We start from the raw sequence: 24,733 nt of genomic DNA, 5'->3' as shown, positions 1-24,733 counted from the left end.
GTAGTGAGACACACAGACTGCACTGTCAATGTGTGCCATGCTCCTGGATGATTGACATCAATCTCACTCTCTGCTCCTGCAGGACCGGCTGTGTTGTTTTTTTGGTTTGAAAATGTTTTGTTATTATATGTATGTGGCAGAAGGAATGCCCTTGTATTCTACAAGTGGCGAATTGATAAAATAATCAATAAACAGTGATTCATTTATATTAAACCAAAATAAAATTGAATGAGTCATTTCAAATGAAATTCAATGTTGTTGTTTGTCTTAGAAATTGTTCTTATTAATGTTCTTACTTGAAAATGAGAAACTGTAATGAGAGATCATTTTAATTTATAGACACATGGGAATTCAAAATGTATGTGTCATTCATAATTTAATACTATATAGACCAATTTCTTATTCACTGCTTAGGCCTAAATTGTGTTTTAATATTTTTAACAACTTCACAAAATCTATTTTAATTACAATTACATACAATAAAAGGAGAAACAAAAAATCCTAGTCATATTCATACCCAAACTAAAATTTGAAACTGATAAATAATGGAAAATAGAAAACAATAAACTACCCAAGACATCTCTTCCACCCCAAACCGTCAGAATTCAATCCAATAGTGATATCCAGTGGTTAGAGGAGCATATAGAAATAAAAGACATATTAATATTCACAGTTCTGAGGAAGAGAAACAAAAGGGGACCTGGGGCTGTATATAAAAAGCCAATTAGAGTAAAATTTTTGTCCTAAGTGTGTCAAAATTCTAAGAATGATGCAATTTTACTCTTATTCCTAGATGTAAGAAACCTGGAGAGGTCTCCTAACTGAGATAGGAGTAACAAGGTGGCAGCAGAGACGAGGACACCACACACTTTTCAACGAAGATGATGATGGCAGGGAGTTGCTAAAATTAAATAAGCTTGATTATCAAGGTATTCTTTTTATGACTGACCAAGTAAGACATTTAATAACATACTAGTAATAAATACTCATAAATACATACTTTCAATATGTTTTTGACGACTGGAAAAATACAGCAGTGCACCAGTGATGACTTGGGCCCATCAGTCCACAGTACAGCACTAACCACATCAAATACAGTACTGGCCAAAAGTGATTTCCGGAGGAGGTATTTGTTTTTAATGACCCAACAAGTTTGATTAAACCATCAAAATATGAGTAAAATATTTTATATATTTTTAAACATTTTAAATATTATGGAAGAACAAAAACGCTAAACCTGGTTATGGTATTTATCTGACTAAATTAATTGGCAAAAAAGACAAACTACCACTACAGGTACAAAAAAAAAAAGCAAGGCAAAACTTTGGCGGCCATTTTTGGGTTGACATCACTGTAGTCCTTAGTTTAAAATGGCTAATCAGACAGTTGATGGGCCCCATTGACTTCCATGGTATGGGGAAAAATTACAATGGAAGTCAATGGGGGCCATCAACCTTTTGGTTACCAACATTCTTCAAAACATCTTGTTTTGTGTTCAGCAGAAGAAAGACATTAATACAGGTTTTGAACAACATGAGGGAGAGTAAATAATGACAGAATTTTCATTTTTGTGTTAACTATCCATTTAAGTCAAAACTTAAGCCTATTCTTAAAGGGTTAGTTCACCCAAAAATGAAAATTCTGTCATTATTTACTCACCCTCATTTAGTTCCAAACCCATCAGACTTTCGCTCATCTTCAGAATACAAATGAAGATCTTTTTGATGAAATCTGAGAGCTTTCAGTCTCTCCATTGACAGCTACGCAACTGACACTTTGACGCCTTAAAAAGGTTAATAAACAGATCGTAAAACTAATCCATATGAATTTGTGTGTTTTAGTCCGAATTTTCTGAAGAAACACGATCAAGTTATATGATGAACAGATTGAATTTAGTCTTTTATTCACATATTATAAACATTTATCTGCGAACATAAACAGAAGCTCAACGGTATTTGTTTGACGCACAAGATACCTCTCGTGGAAGCTCAAACATGCTGTGTAACACACGAGAATAAACCTCATTGGTTCTTGCTGAAGCTCAAACGTGCTGCGTGGTTTTCGCACGTCAAGCGAACATTCTTGAGCTTCTGTTTACCACAACTGATGTGTGCCTTGATGAATGTTTACATGTGAATAAAAGCCTAAATTCAATCTGTTCATCATATATAAAGCATTCGTGTCTCTTCAGAAAATTTTGACTAAACCGCTCAATAATTCAATTCAATCTCTTTATTAACTTTTTGAAGTTTTATACATACAGCCCCAGATAGTTTCATATAAAGAAGTTATACTCTGAAGTCTTTAGAGTAGAGTTCCTGACTCTTTCTAGATGTAATATACTAACTATGTAAGCTACACATTGTGAAACACACTTCAGACTTGGCAAATATGCCTTTTAGTGTCCACTAGAGGGCATCAGTGCTTTTAAATATGAAATCATATGCCTTTGCATTGCATACACCTAAGAGACCATGAAACATAAAGAAATGACTAAATGTCCATATTGAGTTTAATGTCCATATTGAGCCTGTACGTTAAAAGTTGTAAAATAATAACAATAATAATAATAATAGTAGTTATTTTGACATACAGATTTTCTTTATTGGGAATAAAAACATCTACCACATTCTTTTGCCTTTCTCATTTTACACATATTTTTGAGGCCAAATCTAAGCTTGTTTCTTTTCAAGAAATCTTCAGTGTATTTTGTAACAGATTACACACAATCTGTTGCAGACTGAGCATTTATTTTCTCACTCTTCTTTGTCATTGTCTTGTTCCACTTATTTCTTCCACTCTTGTCTGGAAACTAATAATCTCTGCAACATGAACACAGATATATGCTTCAACTGAGTAGAAGAAGCTTTTGGTATCAATTCAAAAATACTACATCGCAAACTCCTATGTTATTAATTTAAAGAGAGCTTTAAGAAAACTTCACTGCAGGAACACATACAGTAATGTGTAACTGTGTCATTAAACATACTGTATATTTGGATAGAAAAGAGAAGTATGTTAAAAAGAGATAAATGAGACGTGGAAATCATAGTAGCCTATTTACTATTTTAGATTTCACAGACAACAGTCTTCACACACAGGATGTCGATTTTTCTTTCCTGTTTTACACTTGTGCTCAAAACACTTTTGTGGGCACTTACAAGACAAATGTTCATCTAAGACAAGCCAAATTATTTGGAGTTTGAATAAACTGTAAGTTTAACTGCATATGACATGCTGAGGGAATCACTCAGGGGTTCTCAACTCTGTCCCGCAGAGTTTACCTCCAGCCCAGATCAAACTCAACTGCTTAACTTTCTAGTAATCCTGAAGACTTTGGGTTATCTTGTTCAGGTGTTTGATTAGGGTTGGAGCTAAACTCTGCAGGAAAGTGGACCTATAGGGCCAGAGTTAAGAACCCCTGCTCTGACTCTTAGTTGAAATGAGCCTCTTCCCATTAGAGCTGATCTCTATATCAGCGTAGTGATGTAAAAGAAAACAGCAGCTGCTCTGTCAGACCAGTTTGTCAGTCATCTCTAAGGAAGGACAGAAGATGAGGACAGGAGATCATTTCAGATGTTTAGCTGAGGTCATTATATGTCATCATCACTGGGCAGCAGATGCTACAGTCAAACAGTCCAGGAATGCCAAACACACCCACAGAAAACACAACTAATTTAGCTTATATATGACGAGACAGACGCGTGTAACCAAACTATTTATGGAAGCACATGAATGATAAAATACACAGACAACAAATCTGAATGATAAAATACACAGACAACAAATAAATTAAACACTTAGTGCTCTTTATTATGTTGCATCGGTGCTAAAATGTTCCTGTCTTCGTCGGAAAGAGATCAAGACACATTTTCAACTGCTCACATAGTCTGGTCTGGAACGCTTTGAAACATCAGCTCTTTCAATGCCAATCAAATTTAAGGATTAGAAGATTTCACATTTAGCTATATTATATTTGACAGATGCTTTTATCCAAAGCAACGTACGTTACATTCACATTGTAAGAGTTCATGCATTCTCTGGGAAATCGAACCCAATTTGAGCTATACAGGAACTATAAAACAAAATAAGAATTACCAGACATGGTTTAGATTAAGCCAGGATTAGGCTTTAGTTCAATTAGGTAGCTTAATAAACTATAGCTTTATAGGAAAAAACGTTACTGGTGAGCATCTTAAGACAAAACAATGGCACTGACATATTTTAAGGAATTTCAATGTAAGTTGCTTTCAGTTAAAACAGCTCAAAAATGCATTTTAGACTGGGACTAGTCTTAAACCTAGTCTGAGAAACCGAGGGTTAGTGTTAGTGTAAAGTGCCTTACGTATAGCTCCAAAAACTTTTTTCATCTCTATTACTGACAGTGACAGTTCTCAGTTCACAATGACAATTTGGTGATAAAGACCAAGACCCTCTTAATAAAGTTCTCAAAAGTGTTAGTGCTTTCTCACAGTGTTAAACTGGCAGCTGCATTTTCTCATTTAGTTTAGCAAACGTTCCATCAAGCGAAGAAGTCACTTTTGTCGAAGTGCTTCACCGCAGGGAGGAAGGCGGGCGCGCGCACTGAACGCTGTCTGGTTTTGCTGGAAGAAAAAAAACCAACGCCACGCGCGCTTTCTCCAGTGCAGACAGCGGCGGCTCGGGCGCCTCGGATGAACTCGGAGAATGGTTGATGCGTGAGACCTAGGCCAGCCACGTAGCGATGGCTTGTAAACCAGAGAAGCGGTGAGCTCGGACCGTCTAGAAGCAAACCAGAGCGATTTACGATAGTTCGTCTGCGCGTGCATGCGACTGCTCGCTGTTCGTAAAAACTCACGGTGTCCGCCGAGGAATAGTTTATCTGAAGCAAATCGCGTTTTGTTGTTGTTGTAGATTTGTGTTTTATCCGATCCCTACACAACTTGAGGTGCACAGTATGAGGGAGAGGGCGCTCGTGTCTCGGGTGAGTAACCTACTCTTCGCTACAAGTTAATTTCTGCTTTTATATTTATTTACAGCTATGACAGTTGTTTGTCGCATGCATATAACCATCCCTCGAACATCTGTCAAGGTATGATGCTGTCACCGTGACAAGCAATGCACGGCACGACTTATTTTTAGCGCTCGCTTTGCAGGGTTTTGTTCAGAAAGAAAAGGAATCGTCAGAAATGTAATTGTTTTCTTGGCGAATGGCGTTTTGCATACAAATGCACTGAGAGTCTTCTGCAACTAACTGCTCGCAAACCGTGAGGGCATGTCAATATGAATGAGAAAAATCTCTGAAGGAGTATAAATCTGGGCGGTTTGGGGGTGTAAAAAAGTGAAAGTCGTACACGACGAGGATGTTAGCTTGCTATGAGCCACGGGCTTAAACAGCCTAATTGCCACTGCATGCGTCTAATATAGCGGGTCGATTAAAATCATCTCGATGGGGCTTTTTTGCGATTACATTTAACAATTTTGCAAAAACAGGTCCTGCAGTGGCTGGAGTCCACTGCATGCAGCTGTATGTGCGCGTGCACTCGGGCTGTTAGCTCTGCTAGCCAAACGGCCTGCACGCCTGCCGTCCCGACCAACCAATGTTTCCTTCTGTTTAACCCTTTCTTTGCGTTCATTTCCCAAAAAAGTTACTCTTTGCCAGTGAGTTGCCTCACACCCTTTGCTCCTTTGCTAACTGTTCTGACAGTATAGGCTGACCCAACTGCGCTGTATAGCAGTATATTCCCCTCATTTTTGTGGTGGACGTGGTGGAGTTTGAAGGTGTGTTGTGGATGCGCGCGCTAGGCCCTTCTCAAGCGGCGGCGTTAGCTCGAGCTGCTAGCGCTGATTTTAGGAAAAGGGGCTAAGGAATTTTGCTATTTGTTTTACGCCTTTTTTGAAATTTGATGTCTCTTTTTTTGTTAAACGTAGTCAGTAACAGCCGTGATGCATTTGTGTGTGTGACAAGCCAGAAAGCCCATTTTTTTGTGAGATTATTTCCCCGCTTCCCTTATCCAGTTTCCAAGCTGGTAATGGAAGTCTCACCAACTTCATTGGAGAAGAGATTTTCTCCAGAGCTTGTGTAATTCACAATGTCCTTTGAGACCCACAAATCAAGGCCTTTTAGCATTATTAGTTTTGTTCACCTTATCTTTTTCTTCTAAACGATGCTGTCTTCATAACATTTCATTGACACACATTCAGGCTGCAATGTGGTGGTGGTAGATGCCAATTCATGTATCCTATGTATCATATCATATTCGAGTATAAAATAAATTTTATTCAAGGCCCTCCTGCTATTAAAATGATTATTATTTTTAATTTAAACAGCATGATCCTCTCTTAACTTTAAATATTTTAGAAATAAAGCTCTTTAAAAATTGTTTTATGACCAAAAAGACTTGACAGACTCACAGTTGATATAACATTTTGTAGACTGACAGTTTATTAGGCTTCAAAGAGTCTGTGTCTTTGGCGCATCTGCAATGATGCTCTCCTGCTGTGAAAAATATCTGAACTTGTTAAAGGTGAAGTGTCATTTTTGACGTTAAAATACTTTCTTTTATTCCAGCTTGTATGCAGAGGTAACTAAAGAAGTGTAAAGTATTAAACCTGTCTTATTCACTAAGCAGGTGGACGTGCAATTTTGTGTGTGAATGTTTTCATGAACATACATGATTCATCAATAACTTCCGTACTAAAATTTATTCTAAAAAGGGCTTTTCACACTGCGCTTAACCCTGGGTTATCGTCGTTCTAAACACCGCTTTTAACCCCGGGTAAAGGAGCGTTTCACACTTTTAATTTAAGAAGCGGGATTTGCACTGCTTTTTACTCTGGGTTTTGAAACCCTGCTCAAAATTGTGAGAAGTTCTGCTGTTTGTACAAAAACAAAATAATCGGCAGGCTAAAGGTAGGGCAGGCTATTTGTTTTATTACCACTTTTTGTTATACTGGTTGAAACTCTCTTTGCATCCTGATTGCAATCAATAATAGAAGTGACCTAAATATTAAAACATGTATATATATCTTCTTTGGAAGTCTCAGGACCAAAAAAATGCTCGTCCAATCATTGCATTCGCTGCCTGTCAAGATGTTTCCATATCTCCAGCGCAGAAATCACAGCAAACGCACATGAACGCGCAGCTTTGCAGACTCTGCTGTGTGCGTAATGACAGTATATATTACTTTTAAAATTCCATTTGACTCTAGTGTTGCAGTGATGCATTTCGCCTTTAAAGTCGCAGGGAAAAGGAAGTAGTGACATCTCTTCTTCCGTATATTTGAGTTTAACAGACTTTCAAAAAAGAAAATATATGGGGAAGTGACTTGACTCTTGCATTTAGAATATAGATAGGGGTATGTTCCATTCAGATCATCTGCATTAGAATGACCTGTATTAAAGGCCTTGAGTTGGTTGGTTAGTTTAAGTGCATATGGAATAGTGACTCAGCTTGGTTGTGGTTAATACAGTTGCATAACAGCACTCAAAGAACCCGGCAGCCCTTTCTGAGTGAAAGCCAGATTGTGGATTCTCAGTTCTGTCATGGTTGACCTCTCTTGATTTAAATAATTAATCAAATTTTCAGTGGTATGTTGCTATTCAAGTTCAGCACAAGGCCAGCAGGCCAGAGATGTTGGAGACAGGAAAAGATGAAGTGAAAAAAATTAGCAAAATGCATTTTTAGTTTTTAGCTGTAGTAAGTTTCGCTTTCACACACTTGAATGTAAAGTTTGCGTAACCTGCATAAACCAGTTATTTCTTGTGCACTAAATCCACCTTAAAATCTTACCATGGAAGGTTTTTCTGGCTGCAATATAAATTAAAAGAGATTAAAGTGGTTTTGGTAATTAAATGAGTTTAATTGGTTCATGGTTGATTGGACAAGGTGATCTAGTGGGGCTTATGGGGTCATATTCTTGATCCTCAGTCCTTGAATCAGTAACAATTGAGTGGGATATTTATGCTAATAGGTGAGTAAAAGGTGAGTTTCATTGGCCGTAGAGATTTTGATTCTGTGATTGTCACCCACATCAAAGCAGCTTGTTTTTCACGTGCAAGGAAACCCAGGATTAGTCACCATTATCATCCACCTACTTGCTCAAGATGAGAGGAGCGGCCCGAGGCGTTGCGAAACTTCAGTCGTGAAATGAGAAAAGTGACGAAAGTCAGTCATGAAGTGTGAGAAATTAAATCATTGAGTGTGTCTTAACGCTTTCACACCAGATTTCTCCCTGCTTCATTGCACCACAGCATGCAAAATCCAGGCCTTTATGTTGCCGAACACATGCACCTTGAATTCTTGTGCACATGTAAATAGGTGGTGCTTTCTCCTTCCTTTCCTCCTCAGATGTGTTGGTAGAGTCTTTTACATCACCGTGAGAATCTGCATTTCTGGAGTGCTTCTGATGGGTCCACTCAATTTATGAGTGACAAAGCTGTTTTAACTATCTTTTTGGAGATCTTTAGCAAAGAATTTACATTAAAAGACTATTTAACATGAATGTTGAGCATCATTTGTTATTTAAAGTGACGATTTTGCCTTGATTTAAAGCACAGAACAGTATTTACACATAGTGGATAGTGTGCCGGGCCAGTCTTTGAAATATATGTACAGTAATACATGCGTTATATGTGCCGTCTACTTTCCTATGACTCCGACGCACACGCTCTGAGGTGTGTGACCCCTTATGCACCCATCCTGTGGTCACATATGCTGCGCTTTCCAATTCTCAGAAAGTTGCAAAGCGCACAGGAAGAAAGGTGGAGGTGTGTGTATATGGCTGTATCTGTGTGGGTATGTGTTTGTGTGTGTATAATTGTATATGTGTAGGCGTTTGTTTGTGTATATGGTTTTGTTTGTGTGGGTAGGTTTATACGCGTGTATGTGTGGCCAAATCAGTAATGTAAACTGACGCTGCAGGAGAGCTTCATGATTCAGGCGAATTAAAGCACCCTTAATAGTTAACATGCAAGGTTTTAAATGGTTTGTTTTAAATATTTTTGATCAGTTGTGTTTCTGTAAACAACACAAGCATGAATCTGAGTTTCATGCACTGCTATTGAATATAAAGCTGAAGAAATTGTTACTGGAGTTGTTAGTCTGTTGAATGAATTCAGTATAGAAGGCTGAAATAATACAATAAAATGAGTATAAACAGAAAACATAGTTCAATTGTGATGTCTTTACTGGCTGCATGCAAAAACTAGCATACACCTAATTAATGAACTGATTTTTTTTTTTTTTTCAAAGTCTAAATGTAACGAAAGTAGCGACAGATCTTTTCTTCCGTATTGTGACGTACATCTGAGTTAAACGGATTTTTCAAAATGAAACAAAATGTAGGCGGGGTCTTGGTAAAATCCATTGGCTGTTGATTGGATGGAGGCAGATTTGAATTCAAGCCTGCAGTTGATTGTAAGAAAGGGGCGGGGTTTAAACTGACTAAATGAATGGAGAAGTCAACAGAAAGAAGTCTCGTTTCACTGGAAGTTTGAGTTTATAGATATTTTGATTAAAAATGACAAGGTCAAAAAAAGTTTTAACGTGCATGGATGAATCATTCACAATAAGATCCACATGCATTTAGAAAATTTTATTTATGTGACATCAATCATTTGTCAAAACGACTCACCATTTATTGATTTGAATTAGGGTTTGTGACGATGCTAAACAGTTAAAACATGAATATGGAGATATTGGCCTTAAAGTATGAAAAATCTCATATTTTACTCACCCATGTCGTTTCTTTTCTCCTGTGTGACTTTTTCTTGTGTCGAACACAACACAGGTTTGGAAGTCATAGTGTCCCTTTAATGTGTTGTAAAGTAGCCTTAAAGGAGACTCAAAGGTCTACCGTATACGTTTCAACGTTATACCCTTTCTCTTCTGACTTTACATTTCTGTTTTAACTGGCCTAACTGTTTCTTTTTTCGCTTTTTATCTTTCAGATGCCGCTTCCTCCCCCTCAGACACATGATAGTCATGACCTTTCAAATCAGACAGTGCATACATTCACAGTATAGCTCACTATAGGAACACACACACATATATATGCATACGCAGTGTCAGACATCCTTTCCTGCTGCCACAGGATAGAGTGAACTGACTTTCTTTTATCTACATGTTCGCACGCACCTTAATGAGACAACAAGGCTTGCGATCCATGTATACATCTGTAACTTTCTCAATACAAAATGTGCCGTTTGCATCTGTGCAGCTCTCAGACAGTCAAAGGCACCAGTGCTGCCATGTGTCTGATGAACATTTAAAGAAAGAAATCCTTTGAAAAATTGAAGGTATGCTTTCCTAGCATGGCGGTGGGTTAATGTGAGTCACACTGTTGGTCTCTTCTCAGATGTGGCATGCAGCACTCTGACTAGACAGGGATTGTCTTGGTAGTCACAAGGCTTTAGATTTTATCATGTAATACATGTTGTCCACAGCCAATGCTTTACAATGCATTATTGTTCTAAAGACTCGTGAATATTTCACAGAAACGATTGTTCAGCTCACACAGGCGACTGGCGCACACACACTCAAACGGAGCAGAGATGTTCACAGAGAGCCAGGAAGTCAAGGTTGAAGCCGTTAAGAGCAGCAGTGCATAAACAGATATTTTTCCTGTTTGTGGCTGCTGTTTACTTGTTGTTTAGGTGGTGTTGTTTTTGACTGTTTTGACTCAGCATGTGAGGTGGGGTCTTGTGTTGAACTTGATTAGTTAATAGGGTCACTCTGATTTTTGATCCCTTGGTCTATATTGTTGCATATTGTCATATAAAAGAGCCATTATTGGGGATGATCATTCCTTGAGCGCACACACCCTCCCCACACCCGTAACAAATCACTCACACTGAAACTTGTGGTCTCATTTTGGTTCTTCAATGTATAACTGTCTCCTGTTTCGGTTGAATCTCTCTCTGTCAAATGGATGTCATACAGATATACACTCACCTAAAGGATTATTAGGAACACCTAATACTGTGTTTGACCCCCTTTCGCCTTCAGAACTGCCTTAATTCTACGTGGCATTGATTCAACAAGGTGCTGAAAGCATTCTTTAGAAATGTTGGCCCATATTGATAGGATAGCATCTTGCAGTTGATGGAGATTTGTGGGATGCACATCCAGGGCATGAAGCTCCCGTTCCACCACATCCCAAAGATGCTCTATTGGGTTGAGATCTGGTGACTGTGGGGGCCATTTTAGTACAGTGAACTCATTGTCATGTTCAAGAAACCAATTTGAAATGATTCGAGCTTTGTGACATGGTGCATTATCCTGCTGGAAGTAGCCATCAGAGGATGGGTACATGGTGGTCATAAAGGGATGGACATGGTCAGAAACAATGCTCAGGTAGGCCGTGGCATTTAAACGATGCCCAATTGGCACTAAGGGGCCTAAAGTGTGCCAAGAAAACATCCCCCACACCATTACACCACCACCACCAGCCTGCACAGTGGTAACAAGGCATGATGGATCCATGTTCTCATTCTGTTTACGCCAAATTCTGACTCTACCATCTGAATGTCTCAACAGAAATCGAGACTCATCAGACCAGGCAACATTTTTCCAGTCTTCAACTTTCCAATTTTGGTGAGCTCGTGCAAATTGTAGCCTCTTTTTCCTATTTGTAGTGGAGATGAGTGGTACCCGGTGGGGTCTTCTGCTGTTGTAGCCCATCCGCCTCAAGGTTGTGCGTGTTGTGGCTTCACAAATGCTTTGCTGCATACCTCGGTTGTAACGAGTGGTTATTTCAGTCAAAGTTGCTCTTCTATCAGCTTGAATCAGTCGGCCCATTCTCCTCTGACCTCTAGCATCAACAAGGCATTTTCGCCCACAGGACTGCCGCATACTGGATGTTTTTCCCTTTTCACACCATTCTTTGTAAACCCTAGAAATGGTTGTGCATGAAAATCCCAGTAACTGAGCAGATTGTGAAATACTCAGACCGGCCCGTCTGGCACCAACAACCATGCCACGCTCAAAATTGCTTAAATCACCTTTCTTTCTCATTCTGACATTCAGTTTGGAGTTCAGGAGATTGTCTTGACCAGGACCACACCCCTAAATGCATTGAAGCAACTGCCATGTGATTGGTTGATTAGATAATTGCATTAATGAGAAATTGAACAGGTGTTCCTAATAATCCTTTAGGTGAGTGTATATATATGTATATACCGTTCAAAAGTTTTGGGTCAGTAACAATGTTTTTATTTGATAGAAGTCTCTCGTGCCACTTCTTTTTTTTGCTGATCCAAAAAATTATCTGATTCCTGACAAAAAAAAAAAAGTAATATGATCTGAACCGTAAGTTTTGTGATCCGTTGCACCCCAATTTTCAAAAGCTGAATTTTCAGCATCATTACTCCAGTCTTCAGTGTCACATGATCCTTCAGAAATCATTCTAATATGATGATTTGATGCTCAAGAAACATTTATTATTACGATCAATGTTAAAAAAACAGCTTAGCTGCTTAAAATTTAAATAGACCCCAAAACTTTGAGCAATATTGTACACTACTGTTCAAAAGTTTGGGGTCAGTAAGAGTTTTATTTTATTTTATTTTAAATATTATTTCTTAAAATAATAAATATTTTTATTTAGCAAGTAGGCAATAAATGTATCAAAAGTGAGAGTAAAGATTTTGGTTTCAAATAAATGCTGTTCTTTTGAACTTTTATTCATCAAAGAATCCTGAAAAAAGGTATCACGGTTTCTTACCCATTTTTTGCACATGTATGCATGTATAATTATATGTGTGTGTGTGTGTGTATTAAATGTTAAAATATAAAAAAAAGTTTGAAATATTTCTCTTGGGTTAATGAATTAATTATTATTATTTCAATAATATTAGAAGATTATGCATTAATAAAATATTTATTTCCTAAAATAGTCACTTTCATGTGTTCAAATGTAATGCACCAGAAAGAGAGGCATAAAAATGCCCATTTGTTGGATTGCAATATGTGACTGTAATTTAAAGTGTACTATAATCGTAGTTAAACATTCATGATCAGATAAAATAATCACTACAGGCCTACTTGTTAAATAAACCTAGCAACCAATCCAAATACATAGCAACACTCGTGCTGGCGACTTCGGTATGGGTAAGCTCTGCTGATATTTCTTCTGCAAGTGGCTTGTTGTGACATGTTTGGTGGCAGTGATGAAGTGAGATTGTCCCAGATTATTTAGAATATGAAAATATATTTTTTTTACCCATTGTGTGACTGTGTTTTCTGTACTCAGCTTCTTGTGGTTTAATTTTGAGTTGCTCACACACACTTACGCTGAGAAGCGAAACGGTTGCGGTCAGCTGTGTGTATCTGATTAGTAGTGAGATTCTAGATGTCTACACCTTAACCAGGCTGCAGTTTCGTTTCTCTTTCTTTTTCCCTCTCTTATTCTCTTGCTTTCTCTCTCACTCACTCACACATATATATAAAGGATGTATGGCACCTGATTTGGGTTTTTACCAGGTAACAGTCACTGCAATGACTGTAATTGCAGAGGTGCTGTGACATGCTGCCACGTATAAAGCCGTATCGTACCGTTCTTGAAAATCTGTTTGATGACACACTGCTCTTGTTTCAATGGTAGTTGTGGTTCATTTACCCGCTTTGATGTACTGAATTAAATGTGACATCTCAGTTGACTCCTGAGATAATTGCTTTCAATTGTCTTTCATTCCTTTCGCAACCTTTTACGTAATTTCTTCCTCTCTTTCAGGTAGTGTCTGGCTGCAGGGTGCTGATTCGGAGCAGCTGGTAATGACTGCGAGATCTAAGCTTTGAGTTCAGCGGCGCAGAGACACCTTCACATCACTGACTGAAAGGAGGCGGCTTTTGTATCTGAATCAGCAGAGATTGCAGATGAGGTGCCGCTATTGTCTTTCCAAGTGAAACCGAGATGCTGTTGAGAGAGTGAAGTTTGGATCTAAAGCCAAGACAACTTTAATTTGGATCAGGATGAAATATGTGCATGTAGTTGCACAGTGAGGCAGACTTCATGTGAGTACTTTGAGGTTCGAGTTTGTACGATATATTTTTAATAAACTATATGCAATGAGGAAATGCAGTTTATATCGATATATAGTACGAGTGCATCTAAAAAAAACAGCGGAGAGTGCAGAGTGAGCTGCTGCGGGGTAAAGTGCATCATCCAATTTGTCTTAAATATGAGACATGTTTTATATTAAGGGCTTCAATATAGGTGGGTAAGATATAACACGTATAGTTTACAGTGGCTTGCTCTGACAGATACATGTGCTGACAGATACTTGCGCTGTTTAATGTGTTTGAAATGCAGTGCTTTCCTCAGTGCATAACTTGCATTTCACAGGTATATTCTCCATTTCTAAATGTTAGAAACAAAAATGCGAAAAACAGATGGAGCACAATTTAATAGGAGCACAATAATTCCGACTAAAATATACATATTGCTAAAATATGCAGCCTACATGGTTGCATTCACTGTTTGTTTTCATAGCCTTCAATATGAACATTGTTTGTAGGACATCATGGGCAGGATGTGATTTTTATTTTTTTTTATCTAAATAGAAAATACGAGATATGATTTTCTTGGCCATATCGCCAAGCCCTATTTTGAGGTGAAACATTTTAGGACTGCACGATTTGCGGGGTAAAAAGTCTGTTTAAAAATTGCCATTAAAAAAAATGCTCCTGTTTTTTTGTAGGGCTGCGCAATTTGGCCATAAAATGACTTAAACAAAATAAGAAATTTTGCGATTGTAATATTTCACTGTAAAAGAAAAAAAATGTTAAGAAAAATAATTACAGTACAACTGTAAAATTACTATACTGAAATTATCATTTATTTTCCCATTTTTAAGTGTTTAAACATTAAGCTTTAACATTTCTCATTACAAGTTTGGGGAGATGGTTGACGCATGTTGCGTTCCCAAATACACGATATAAGTGACCCAAACTCAGAGCAAATGCAGAGATGCGAACCAAGCCGCTCTGAGGCCCTGAAACCAGCGGATCAGAAGCTGCTTACATGTAAAAGAACACAATGCTGCACTTCATTCATTTAATTAAGTCATTGCAATATCCATATTGTCATATTTGGTTTTATCGCAATTAATCGTGCGCTCCTATAACATGCGTTGAACTGTTCAGTCTTATTCACTTTCTTAGTCTTCCTGTCTCACTTTTTCATTTATCTTTCTTTTTCTTTAATGCCCTAGTGAACGTAATGGAGGCTCAGTTTGGCCTAGGCTAAGGCATCTCTGATCTTCTCTCCTCCTTTACATACTCTTGCCCTCCTCTCATTCACTCGAGAGGAGGGGTACATTATCTCCTGTACCACCCTTGACAGCAAACAGTGGCTAATTTCAAACGTAAAGAGGCAAACACTCTGATTCAAGCAAGCAATCGGTTGCCGATGAAGGCCTGCCAGACACTGAAGGAGGAGGTGTCCGGCCCAGAGACGATGTCGCAAGAGGAGGGGCAAATGACTCAACCCTCCCAAACATACTTCCACAACGCCTCTGCTCCCGATGCCGAGCTATCGGCGAAACTGTACAAGCGAGAAGCCACGGCAAAACCGTACTCTGTGGTCATTGACAACACGATGGCTGCGAGGCCAGAGTCGCATATGTCCTCAGACCTGAATCCCCATCCTGCCCCGACTCAACCGTTTTACCGGGAAGGGTCCGGAGCAGTTGTGACGAAGAGTGGAAATGGAGGGACGTCAGAAGATTCTGAAGCTGAAGAGGGAGCCGGGGCAGAGGACGAATTCAAACGAGGGCAGATCATCGTAGAGGTCAACCTCAATAATCAGACTCTGCACGTATCCAAAGGAGACGACGTGGAGAATACGAACACTGCAGGAGACGACAAGAGCAACAGTGAGGAAGAAGAAGAAGAAGATGATGAGGAGGAGGAGGAGGAGGAGGAGGAAGAAGAAGAAGAAGATGACAGCATTGAAGACTACAGCGATGAGGACGATCAAGATGAAGAGGAGGAGAACAACAATCGGCGAACAAGAGCGCAACGGGCGCACAGGGGTAGAGCGGCTTCTTCGCCGCGTCGTAAGAGTCGTCGTGTTGCCCCCGCGTCGACAGGAAACGTAACCACAACGAACGCAGGTGTGACAACCAGGGGGCGGAGGAAGAATGCAAACTCTCCGCGCCAAAAACGTAGACCTGCCAAGGAGGCCAAAGGCTCCACCGCCTCTGCCTCCGGAGCCAAGGGAGAGGGTGAGGAGAAAGAGACGCTAGTGTGTGAAAAATGTCCACGTGTGTTCAACACCCGCTGGTACCTGGAGAAGCACATGAATGTGACACACAGACGCATGCAGATCTGCGACAAGTGCGGAAAGAAGTTCGTGCTGGAGAGTGAACTGGCTCTTCACCAGCAGACGGACTGCGAGAAGAACATCCAGGTAAGAGGATCATCCCGACTCTTTATGGAAATGCCTCATTTTTAGTAAATGACCTCAATCAAAAGATATGGCACTGTACACTGTTCACGAGTATTCTTAATAGTAATAATAATAATATTGTTAATAATCTTTAGTTCTGGAAGAGGCCACAGTTAATTAGACTGAAGCAGAAATAAGGCCGTGAGGGACAGGGACTTTTTGTTCAATCTCACTGAATTTTGTAGAAAAAAAAGAAAAAATGTTTTGGGGTCAGTAACTAATAAATTAATACTTTTATTCAGCAAGGATGCATTAAATTGATCAAAAGTGATAGTTTAAACATTTGTATAATGTTTCTTGATCATCATATTAGAATGATTACTGAAAAATCACGAGACACTGAAGACTAATGATGTAATGATGCTGAAAATTCAGCTTTGATCACAGGAATAAATTACATTTTAAAATATACTGAAATAGAAAACAGTCATGGTAAAGCCACCCTGTATTCAAAAATGTTATCCCTTAAAACTCATCTTTGATCACCAAAATGACATTATTTCCACTCACTCACACCAGCTCAGAGATTCACTCGGTCAACTTTACTGTAGTAAATGCTGCACAACGGCAAGTGGAAATACTGGTTTAATTTAGCCATATATGTTTAAACCAGAAACTGATTCAGAAGAAGTGGAAGAGTGAATTATACAGGCTCGTCTACAAGACGATGTATCAGAATGGTAATGGTTTTATGTATCACTCTTTACAACGTCGGACACATAACGGTAATTAATATGATTAGCCTTTTGCTTGACTACGTTATAAAACGGCTGATAATGTGTTGCTAACCCTACACAAACCATTTTCCCGTTCGCCACCTCAGACAGTTGTCTTCTGGCAGTCAGCATCCAGAAACGCTTTGAACAACTCAGAACGTCAGTGGAGAAAGAAATATAGTTCATCATAACATCGTAATACACATCAGATACATATTCACCCGCTATATTACTAAATGTACCGGATTTTTCATATAAACAGAAAAATATACCAGGATAACCTGGCTTCTAACACTTTTCTGGCTTTGAAAACACTGGTTCGGTTTGGACATCTAGACTCTCAGGCTTCTCTTTAAAACTCCACTGCTTCAGAGCATAGTAATGATGATATGCTAAAGCCCGCACTTTGACTGATTGTCAATGTGAACCATTGTGATTGGTTACAAGATAGTTTGTGACGTCAGAAACACCAGTGATTGCAAACAGCATTTTTGAGATTTTGCAGTTTTAAGGAGAAAATACTCAGCAATGGAGTTGACTTATGAATTTGCGCAAGGTTTGTCTTAAAGCTCATAAAAAACATCACATAGACATATAAACAACATTAAAGTGCTTGGGGGGTCCACAGGGGGTCTTTAACTGTTTTCAGGGGCAGAGAGGGGCAGTCGTGGCCTAATGGTTAGAGTCTCGTGGCCTTGTGGATAGAGTGAGACTGGTAACCTGAAAGTTGAGGGGTTGATTCTCAATACTGGCAGGAAATGACTGAGGTGCCCTTAAACAAGGCACCGAACCCCCAATCAGTCCCCGGGCACCACAGCAAAAATGGCTGCCCACTGCGCCGTGTGTGTGTGTGTGTGTGTGTGTGTGTGTGTGTGTGTGTGTGTGTGTGTGTGTGTGTGTGTGTGTGTGTGTGTGTGTGTGTGTGTGTGTGTGTGTGTGTGTGTGTGTGTGTGTGTGTGTGTGTGTGTGTGTGTGTGTGTGTGTGTGTGTGTGTGTGTGTGTGTGTGTGTGTGTGTGTGTGTGTGTGTGTGTGTGTTCACTACTCACTGCTACTAATGTGTGTGCACTAACTTGGATGATGGATTAAATGCAGAGGACAAATTCTGAATATGGGTTACCATACTTGGCCTTCACATGTGACATTAAAATATCATATTTATTGCTACTGTAAAGCTATATACATTTGTTATATGATCTCCTTCAATGCTTTCAGAATCTTTACTTTTTTAAAATAATTTTGTTACTGTATTTTTAAAATGAACATTTTAACGACAGTATATTTATTGAACGAATATAAATTATTTTATTTATCAAAATAAAGAAATAGTACAGACTTTGCTGAAGTGATTGTTTTGAACAAGCATTAACTCAGATATGATTTAATATTTTTATATTAGTATTTGTATAAATACTTTGTGTCTTTTGCCCCATGCTGGTGAGGTAAAATGCCCACCTTGCCACCTCTTACATTTATTTTTATAGATTTTTAAACCAAACAGACCACATTTATGATTTTTTTACACTATGAGAGTAGTGAAAATCAGTTTTGTTAAGGTGTGCCTTTAGCCCCTTTGTACCCTACTGTTTTTAATGGCAAACATATTGGTGTTTTGATGGCAGCAAAGGTAATCTAAATGTAAAAATAGAGGAAATGAATATGCACAGTTAAAAGTCCAATACAGATAAATTACCAAATAAATTGATAACTGATGTATAAATCTCAGATCTGTAAACCAGTAGATTTTAAATACGAAGTGCATTAGAGGTTAGAAATGTGTTAATATCAGTCCTGACCAGCAGAGGGAGACTCCATTCTTGTTTAGAATGTCATTGAGACTCAAAAAATGGGTCTGAGAGAAGATACACTACTAAATATGTTATTCTTGTACTGTATAACAATGTATCTTTTTGTGTCCCAGTGTGTGTCATGTAATAAGTCCTTTAAGAAGCTGTGGTCCCTCCACGAGCATATTAAGATTGTCCATGGATTTGCAGAGAAGAAATTTTCCTGTGAGATTTGTGAGAAGAAATTCTACACTATGGCCCATGTCCGTAAGCACATGGTCGGTACGTATAGTAAACATGCGCACAGACACACTTCAGCACTGCCCTAGCGAATACTTAAATCTCGAACACCATCAGGATAACTTTTCAAATGTCTATAGAGCCACAAAATACACTAGAGAAACATACTTGTGCCTAATTCAATAGGTCTTCTGTCTGTCTCTAGCTCACACAAAGGACATGCCATTTACCTGTGAAACCTGTGGAAAATCTTTTAAACGCAGTATGTCTCTGAAAGTGCATTCACTGCAGCATTCAGGAGAGAAGCCCTTCCGCTGTGAGGTATGAACACATACGACACACTCCATAACTGATATTGTGATTGAAAAGGAAAAGCAACGGGAAATATAAATGCAACTAGCCATATAATCATGTATTAAGGATGTGTTAATGACGTGCTCATCCTTAAACCATAAATTACAAAATTATAAATTCCTAGATTATGCAAGGTAGAAGATATAATTCTGGTTACAAGGTTGGTATAGTGTCCAATCTAAGGTCTTGGTACTGAACCAGTTGTAAACCACTTCTCTACATACAGTAAACCCTTCTTCTGCTCCAGAAAATCCTCTTTTCTCTTAAATAGGAGCACAACTAAGCTGTTTTGATATTTACATCCCTCTCTGTTGACACCATGGTTTTCCCATCTTCAACCCCCATTTATTTGTGTTTGACTGTTTCTTGCAGTTTTAAACACCAGTGACACCTTTATTAATGTGCCATTTGAAAACAAAAAAACACTTTTCTAATGTGTCATTTGAAGCTCTAAAATACATTCCTGAAGTGTAATAATGTATTAAACAAACAGTATTAAAATAATTATAATTCATAAATGTTTGAGTTTCCCGCTTGTCCATATTTACAGCTTCAATTTGTTTTTGGGAACGCTATAAAACGCTACATCCACAGCAGATTGTTGACATGCACAAACAACACTGGATTTGTGTATATTTGAAAAAGAGCGTGAATAAAGATTAGCTTATTTCCGTTATAGCATTTTGTTTGTTGCATTTGTTTACTGACGTCTTTTGGCGCATTTATGTAACCAGACTGGAGCTTTTCTGAAGGTGCTCTTTGGCAGTCTGTGACAAGAGCTCTGTGTGTTTGTGTGTGAATACACAACAGAAAATACATTTGGACTTTAGCATTTTAGGAAAAATCTATTTTTTTCTATTAAATGATACTTTTGGCTTAGGTTTCCTTCTGTCTTATTTAGAAAACTAGCCGTTAACATTCACATTTATTTCAATGGTAGTTTGTTTGGGAGGAAAAAACGGATTAAAATTTAATGCTACAGTCAGAGCAAAATATATATTGACTAAATTTAAAGGATATTTTTCTCAGAATGCAAAAACTGTGATTTTATAATTGTATGCACTTTAGTTTAAAATGTTTCTTTACTAGCGGCTAAAAATAAAACTGCATGCGTCTTGTTTTTGTTGCGCTACTGCTCATCTCTGCACGGATGAATGTGGTTCGAGGCACTGGACATCTTATCAGAGCGGATGAACAAATAAATAATGGTTTCTTTGTCTTTACAGCCGGTTATTCCTGTGAAGTTTGCCGTTTAATTTTTTTCTCATTTATTTATGACAACAAACTTAAAGCTTGACGCTACCTGCAGCCTGAGCTACTTTTATCTGTGTATAAATATGACCCGACGTCCTGACAGCTATAAGTCATTATTATGGATTTATCAAACTGTATCTTGGTAAAGACACAGTTTAGAAGATGGATGTTTTGCACTCTCGCATTAATAACATTTTGTTATTTTATCCCCCCAAAAAGTTACATACCGGTAGTGTAGCTTTAAAATAAACTATGCAACACGTTGCTGCTGTTTGATTTATATTTATTGCGTCCTCTTATGGACTGTCGATTTAAAAATCTGGTGTTTGTTGATCTTTTCCACCTAACTGAAATTGTTTTTTGATTTCAAATGTAAATTTAACTTTTGCAAATATTTAAGTGAAAATTTCAAACTGTGGACAGACAAACTGCTTGTCGGTGGAAACGTGAATCTGTATTTTATGGATTCTCTTTTTGTTTTTTGGGGCATCTTTTCCATGAAGACGCATTATGGGGTGTGTACATTTCGTGAGGGTGGTCAGGGTGGGGCTCATTGGTTTCACTTAAAGGTGCCATATGAGAGAGTCTGAATGAGTGGGATTGGCCTGCTTCCTATAAATAGTATGTTAATGACAGGCTTATGAACAGTAATGACAGGTTATTATGATCATATTACAAAGTTGGGATTGCTTCAGTCTGGCCCTGATTTGAAGTGAGGCTGAACCAGCATCCACCCACATGCTGTCTATTTCTGTTTGTGCGTGTGCAGAACTGCGACGAGAGGTTCCAGTACAAATACCAGCTGCGGTCTCATATGAGCATTCACATAGGACACAAGCAGTTTATGTGCCAGTGGTGTGGCAAAGACTTCAACATGAAACAGTATTTCGATGAGCACATGAAGACACACACAGGTGAGGTGCACAAACATTTCAAACTTGTGGAGAGTGAATAAAGATAGATTGTCTCTTTTGAACATATTTTGTGGGTAATTTTACTATGATAATGATTATTCTAATCCCCAAAATGTGGGCACACTTAAAAATGAATGCCATTGCGTTATATAACAAACCAAATTAATTTTGCAGTACACTAGAAAACTAGAAAAAATTGTTAGGTTTTCAACAATAAAATTACTTTTATTTCTAAATGTTACACTAAGTGGAGCATGTCGATATTGCACTCCAAAAAAACTCATGTTTGTTCAATTTTAATTAAAAAAGTTTATTCAAATGAAGAACTAATGTGGAAGTTACTCTTATTAATTTTATTGTAAAATACAACTTAATCCATTTGTTATTAAAATAAGTTTGTATAAGTTCATAAAACAAGACTAGAACAATTCCGTTCAAAAAGATTCATTTATTTAGTGTTGTTGAAAAAATCTAAATTAAAAAGGTTCTGTAAGGTTTTTTGAAGATTTTTATTCTTCGAGTGTCTTACTGGTTGATCTACATGTGTAATTTTAGAGTTTAACCTCGTAGCAGACACATTTAAACTCTTGTGGTTAAACACTCCCAGATGTTCTCTATAATAACGTCACACACCACACGTTTAACGCATACTACTCTTGTTGCCCGTGTGGCTTTATTGCCAGTGAATGAAACAAGATCTCTCTCCCATTCTTCTGTTTCTCTTCAGGTGAGAAGCCATTCATCTGTGAGATCTGTGGGAAGAGTTTCACCAGTCGGCCCAATATGAAGCGGCACCGGCGCACGCACACTGGGGAAAAGCCGTACCCTTGCGAAATCTGCGGCCAGCGTTTCCGCTTTTCCAACATGCTTAAGGCGCATCGAGAGAAGTGTTTCCGGGTCACCAGTCCGGTGACCCTTCAGCCTGCCAGCATGGGGCTTTCCATTCACCTTACCGGCCACACCCCTTCTTCAAGCCACACACCTACCCCAACCCAACCCGCTCAGTCCACGCCCGTGGGCCCCGTAATGATCAGTCCTGCCACGGGAGGGCCTCTGCCGCAACGAGCGGTCACCGTTCATGGCTTCTCTCATTTGCACATGCAGACCGTGCCCGCACAACATCACCCTGCCCACACTCACACTCCTGTCCATCACACAGGACACGCCCCCATGACGAGCCACGCCCCTCAGCCAATCTCAGTGCAGCCTTCTGTCCTGCCTCCTCCCCCCGCCCTATTCAAGAGCGAGCCAATAAACCACTGCGCCCACGAGGACGCTTACCTGCGACAGGGCGCCGCTCCGCAACACCACTGAAACACTCTCATGAACACAAACTCACTAATGTGAGTCAGGTGCTCGCTGGAGAGCAGGGCGGACAGACTGACGTCATGCATCAGTATAATTCTCACCGGAATCGGAAAGCTGGAACTCGGTGAAATGCAACATGTATGTATGTGTTTGTGTGTGTGATACAAAACTGAAACTACAAACCTAATTGCCACTAGCACTCGTGACCAAACAGGATTGTTAGACAGCTAATCTCTGTGAACTGTTCTCAAGAACTTCATAAAGCATTACTAGGATTCACTTCACATCACTTCAAACTCTTGTCACAATGATCAAGATGCCATTGGGGTTTCAATGGCACAACACGTTTCTTTCTCTTTCTCTGCCTCTTTATCGACTCAGCTGCTGTTTGCAAAGGTTCTACGGGTTCAAACGTCCACAAGTTAAAGGTCTACATTTCACAAATGCAGTGTCTTTAGAAATGCAGGTCTTCCCGACAACGGAAAATATTCATATTCTAGCACACAAGTCGTCACGCAAACATAGTATACACAGCACTTAAGCAGTAAACTCAGTGTAGTCTATATGACTGAAACTTTTCTGTTGCCTGATTGTGATTGTCAGTGATTTTATTAAAATATTGGAGTTTTCTTTTTTTTCTTTCTTTTTTTAATACAATAAAAATATGCTTACTGGGTAATGCCTGTAGCTCTCCGGCGTGTTCAGTCGGAGGTTGAGACTGTTAAGGAAGACCGATGCTGTGATGTGTCATAGGTAGACTGCAACTAATGGTGAAAAAAAGATCATTGATTAGTTTTACTGTATGTTCCATACAATCTAACTCACTTAACCAATATTTTTATTTGTATAATGTAGATAAACATGCTCTGTGAGACTTTTTAAAAATGAAATTAGATTTGTTGAAATGAGATGCCTGCTTTGTGAGAGTTTATGTAATAGGTTGTAAGATGCGGAAAGGGTTTGTTTCTAATCATGTATTCAGCCGAATGTAGAAGAGGTGTGTGTGTGTGTGTGTGTGTGTGTGTGTGTCTGCGTGTGTGTGTCTCTGTGGCTGATCATGTGCCTGTGGTGCTGGTATCAAAAGCTGCTTTTTAGTTGCTCTTTTTCTGGTACATTGTTCTTTATCATGCTGATGAGTAGTGTGTGTGTGTGTGTGTGTGTGTGTGTGTGTGTTAAAATCATAACGTTAGGAGCAGCACAGATAAAGTGATGGAAGTCTTGAGTCAATCAGACTTGATTGATTGTGAATTTTTTTTTTGTCCTCTCTCATTACACCATTTGTCCTCTGCACTTTACTGACAAGTAAAAGGTTTGTGTAACTGACAAAGAATTGTTTCTCACGTGTCTGACACGTGAAAAGATGGCTGACTGTTGGAAAATGGGGAGAATCACATGGGGATTTGGTTGGGACCCCTTGTTATACATCAAATAATTAGTTTGTCCTATAAGAAGTTGTGTTTTGCCTTCATGCCCCGCCCCCTCTTTACCCGAGACGTGCTGTCATTGGTTTAGATGGCTGTCAGTCATGTCCTTTTTGTGTTTTGTCTACTTTTCTCTCCATTCTCCATCAGTTGATGGAATGCACTTTCTAATAAAACCTTACTAGATAAGAAAAATAAGCAGACCATAATAATGTCTATTCTTGTGAGGTGTTTTTAATCAAATCTCTTTAGTCTCGCTAGTCTGTTTCAACCTCTCTACCCTCTCAATTTCAGCAGTGTTTTATTCTTA

At 38.8% G+C, this 24,733-nt stretch overlaps 1 protein-coding gene across 2 annotated transcripts; it reads left to right on the top strand.

Moving 5' to 3' along the window:
- The first annotated feature begins 4,544 nt into the window (after window positions 1–4,544).
- On the top strand, window positions 4,545–23,490 carry znf652 (zinc finger protein 652). Of its 2 annotated transcripts, none has more exons than XM_079874748.1 (7): window positions 4,545–4,963; window positions 13,714–13,994; window positions 15,194–16,392; window positions 19,067–19,214; window positions 19,378–19,493; window positions 21,550–21,694; window positions 22,422–23,490. In XM_079874748.1, the coding sequence occupies exons 3-7, from the start codon at window positions 15,391–15,393 to the stop codon at window positions 23,006–23,008; spliced, it is 1,998 nt and encodes a 665-aa protein (XP_079730874.1). In that variant the 5' UTR covers window positions 4,545–4,963; window positions 13,714–13,994; window positions 15,194–15,390; the 3' UTR covers window positions 23,009–23,490. The 2 variants fall into 2 exon arrangements, with proteins under 2 accessions (XP_079730874.1, XP_079730873.1); XM_079874747.1 differs by having other exon boundaries at window positions 4,548–4,963; window positions 21,550–21,699; window positions 22,427–23,490.
- The last annotated feature ends 1,243 nt before the right edge of the window (window positions 23,491–24,733 follow it).

Source organism: Squalius cephalus (genome assembly GCF_949319135.1).
Source record: "Squalius cephalus genome assembly, chromosome: 1".
NCBI classification, from domain to species: domain Eukaryota; kingdom Metazoa; phylum Chordata; class Actinopteri; order Cypriniformes; family Leuciscidae; genus Squalius; species Squalius cephalus.
This window is presented reverse-complemented; position numbering and strand designations above follow the sequence as displayed.

Coding starts and splice junctions, on each gene's coding strand:
- znf652 (XM_079874748.1), top strand. CDS start 15,391: ATGAAGGCCTGCCAGACACTGAAGGAGGAGGTGTCCGGCCCAGAGACG. Junction 19,215..19,377: donor TGTCCGTAAGCACATGGTCG/GTACGTATAGTA, acceptor GTCTGTCTCTAG/CTCACACAAAGGACATGCCA. Junction 19,494..21,549: donor AGAAGCCCTTCCGCTGTGAG/GTATGAACACAT, acceptor GTGCGTGTGCAG/AACTGCGACGAGAGGTTCCA.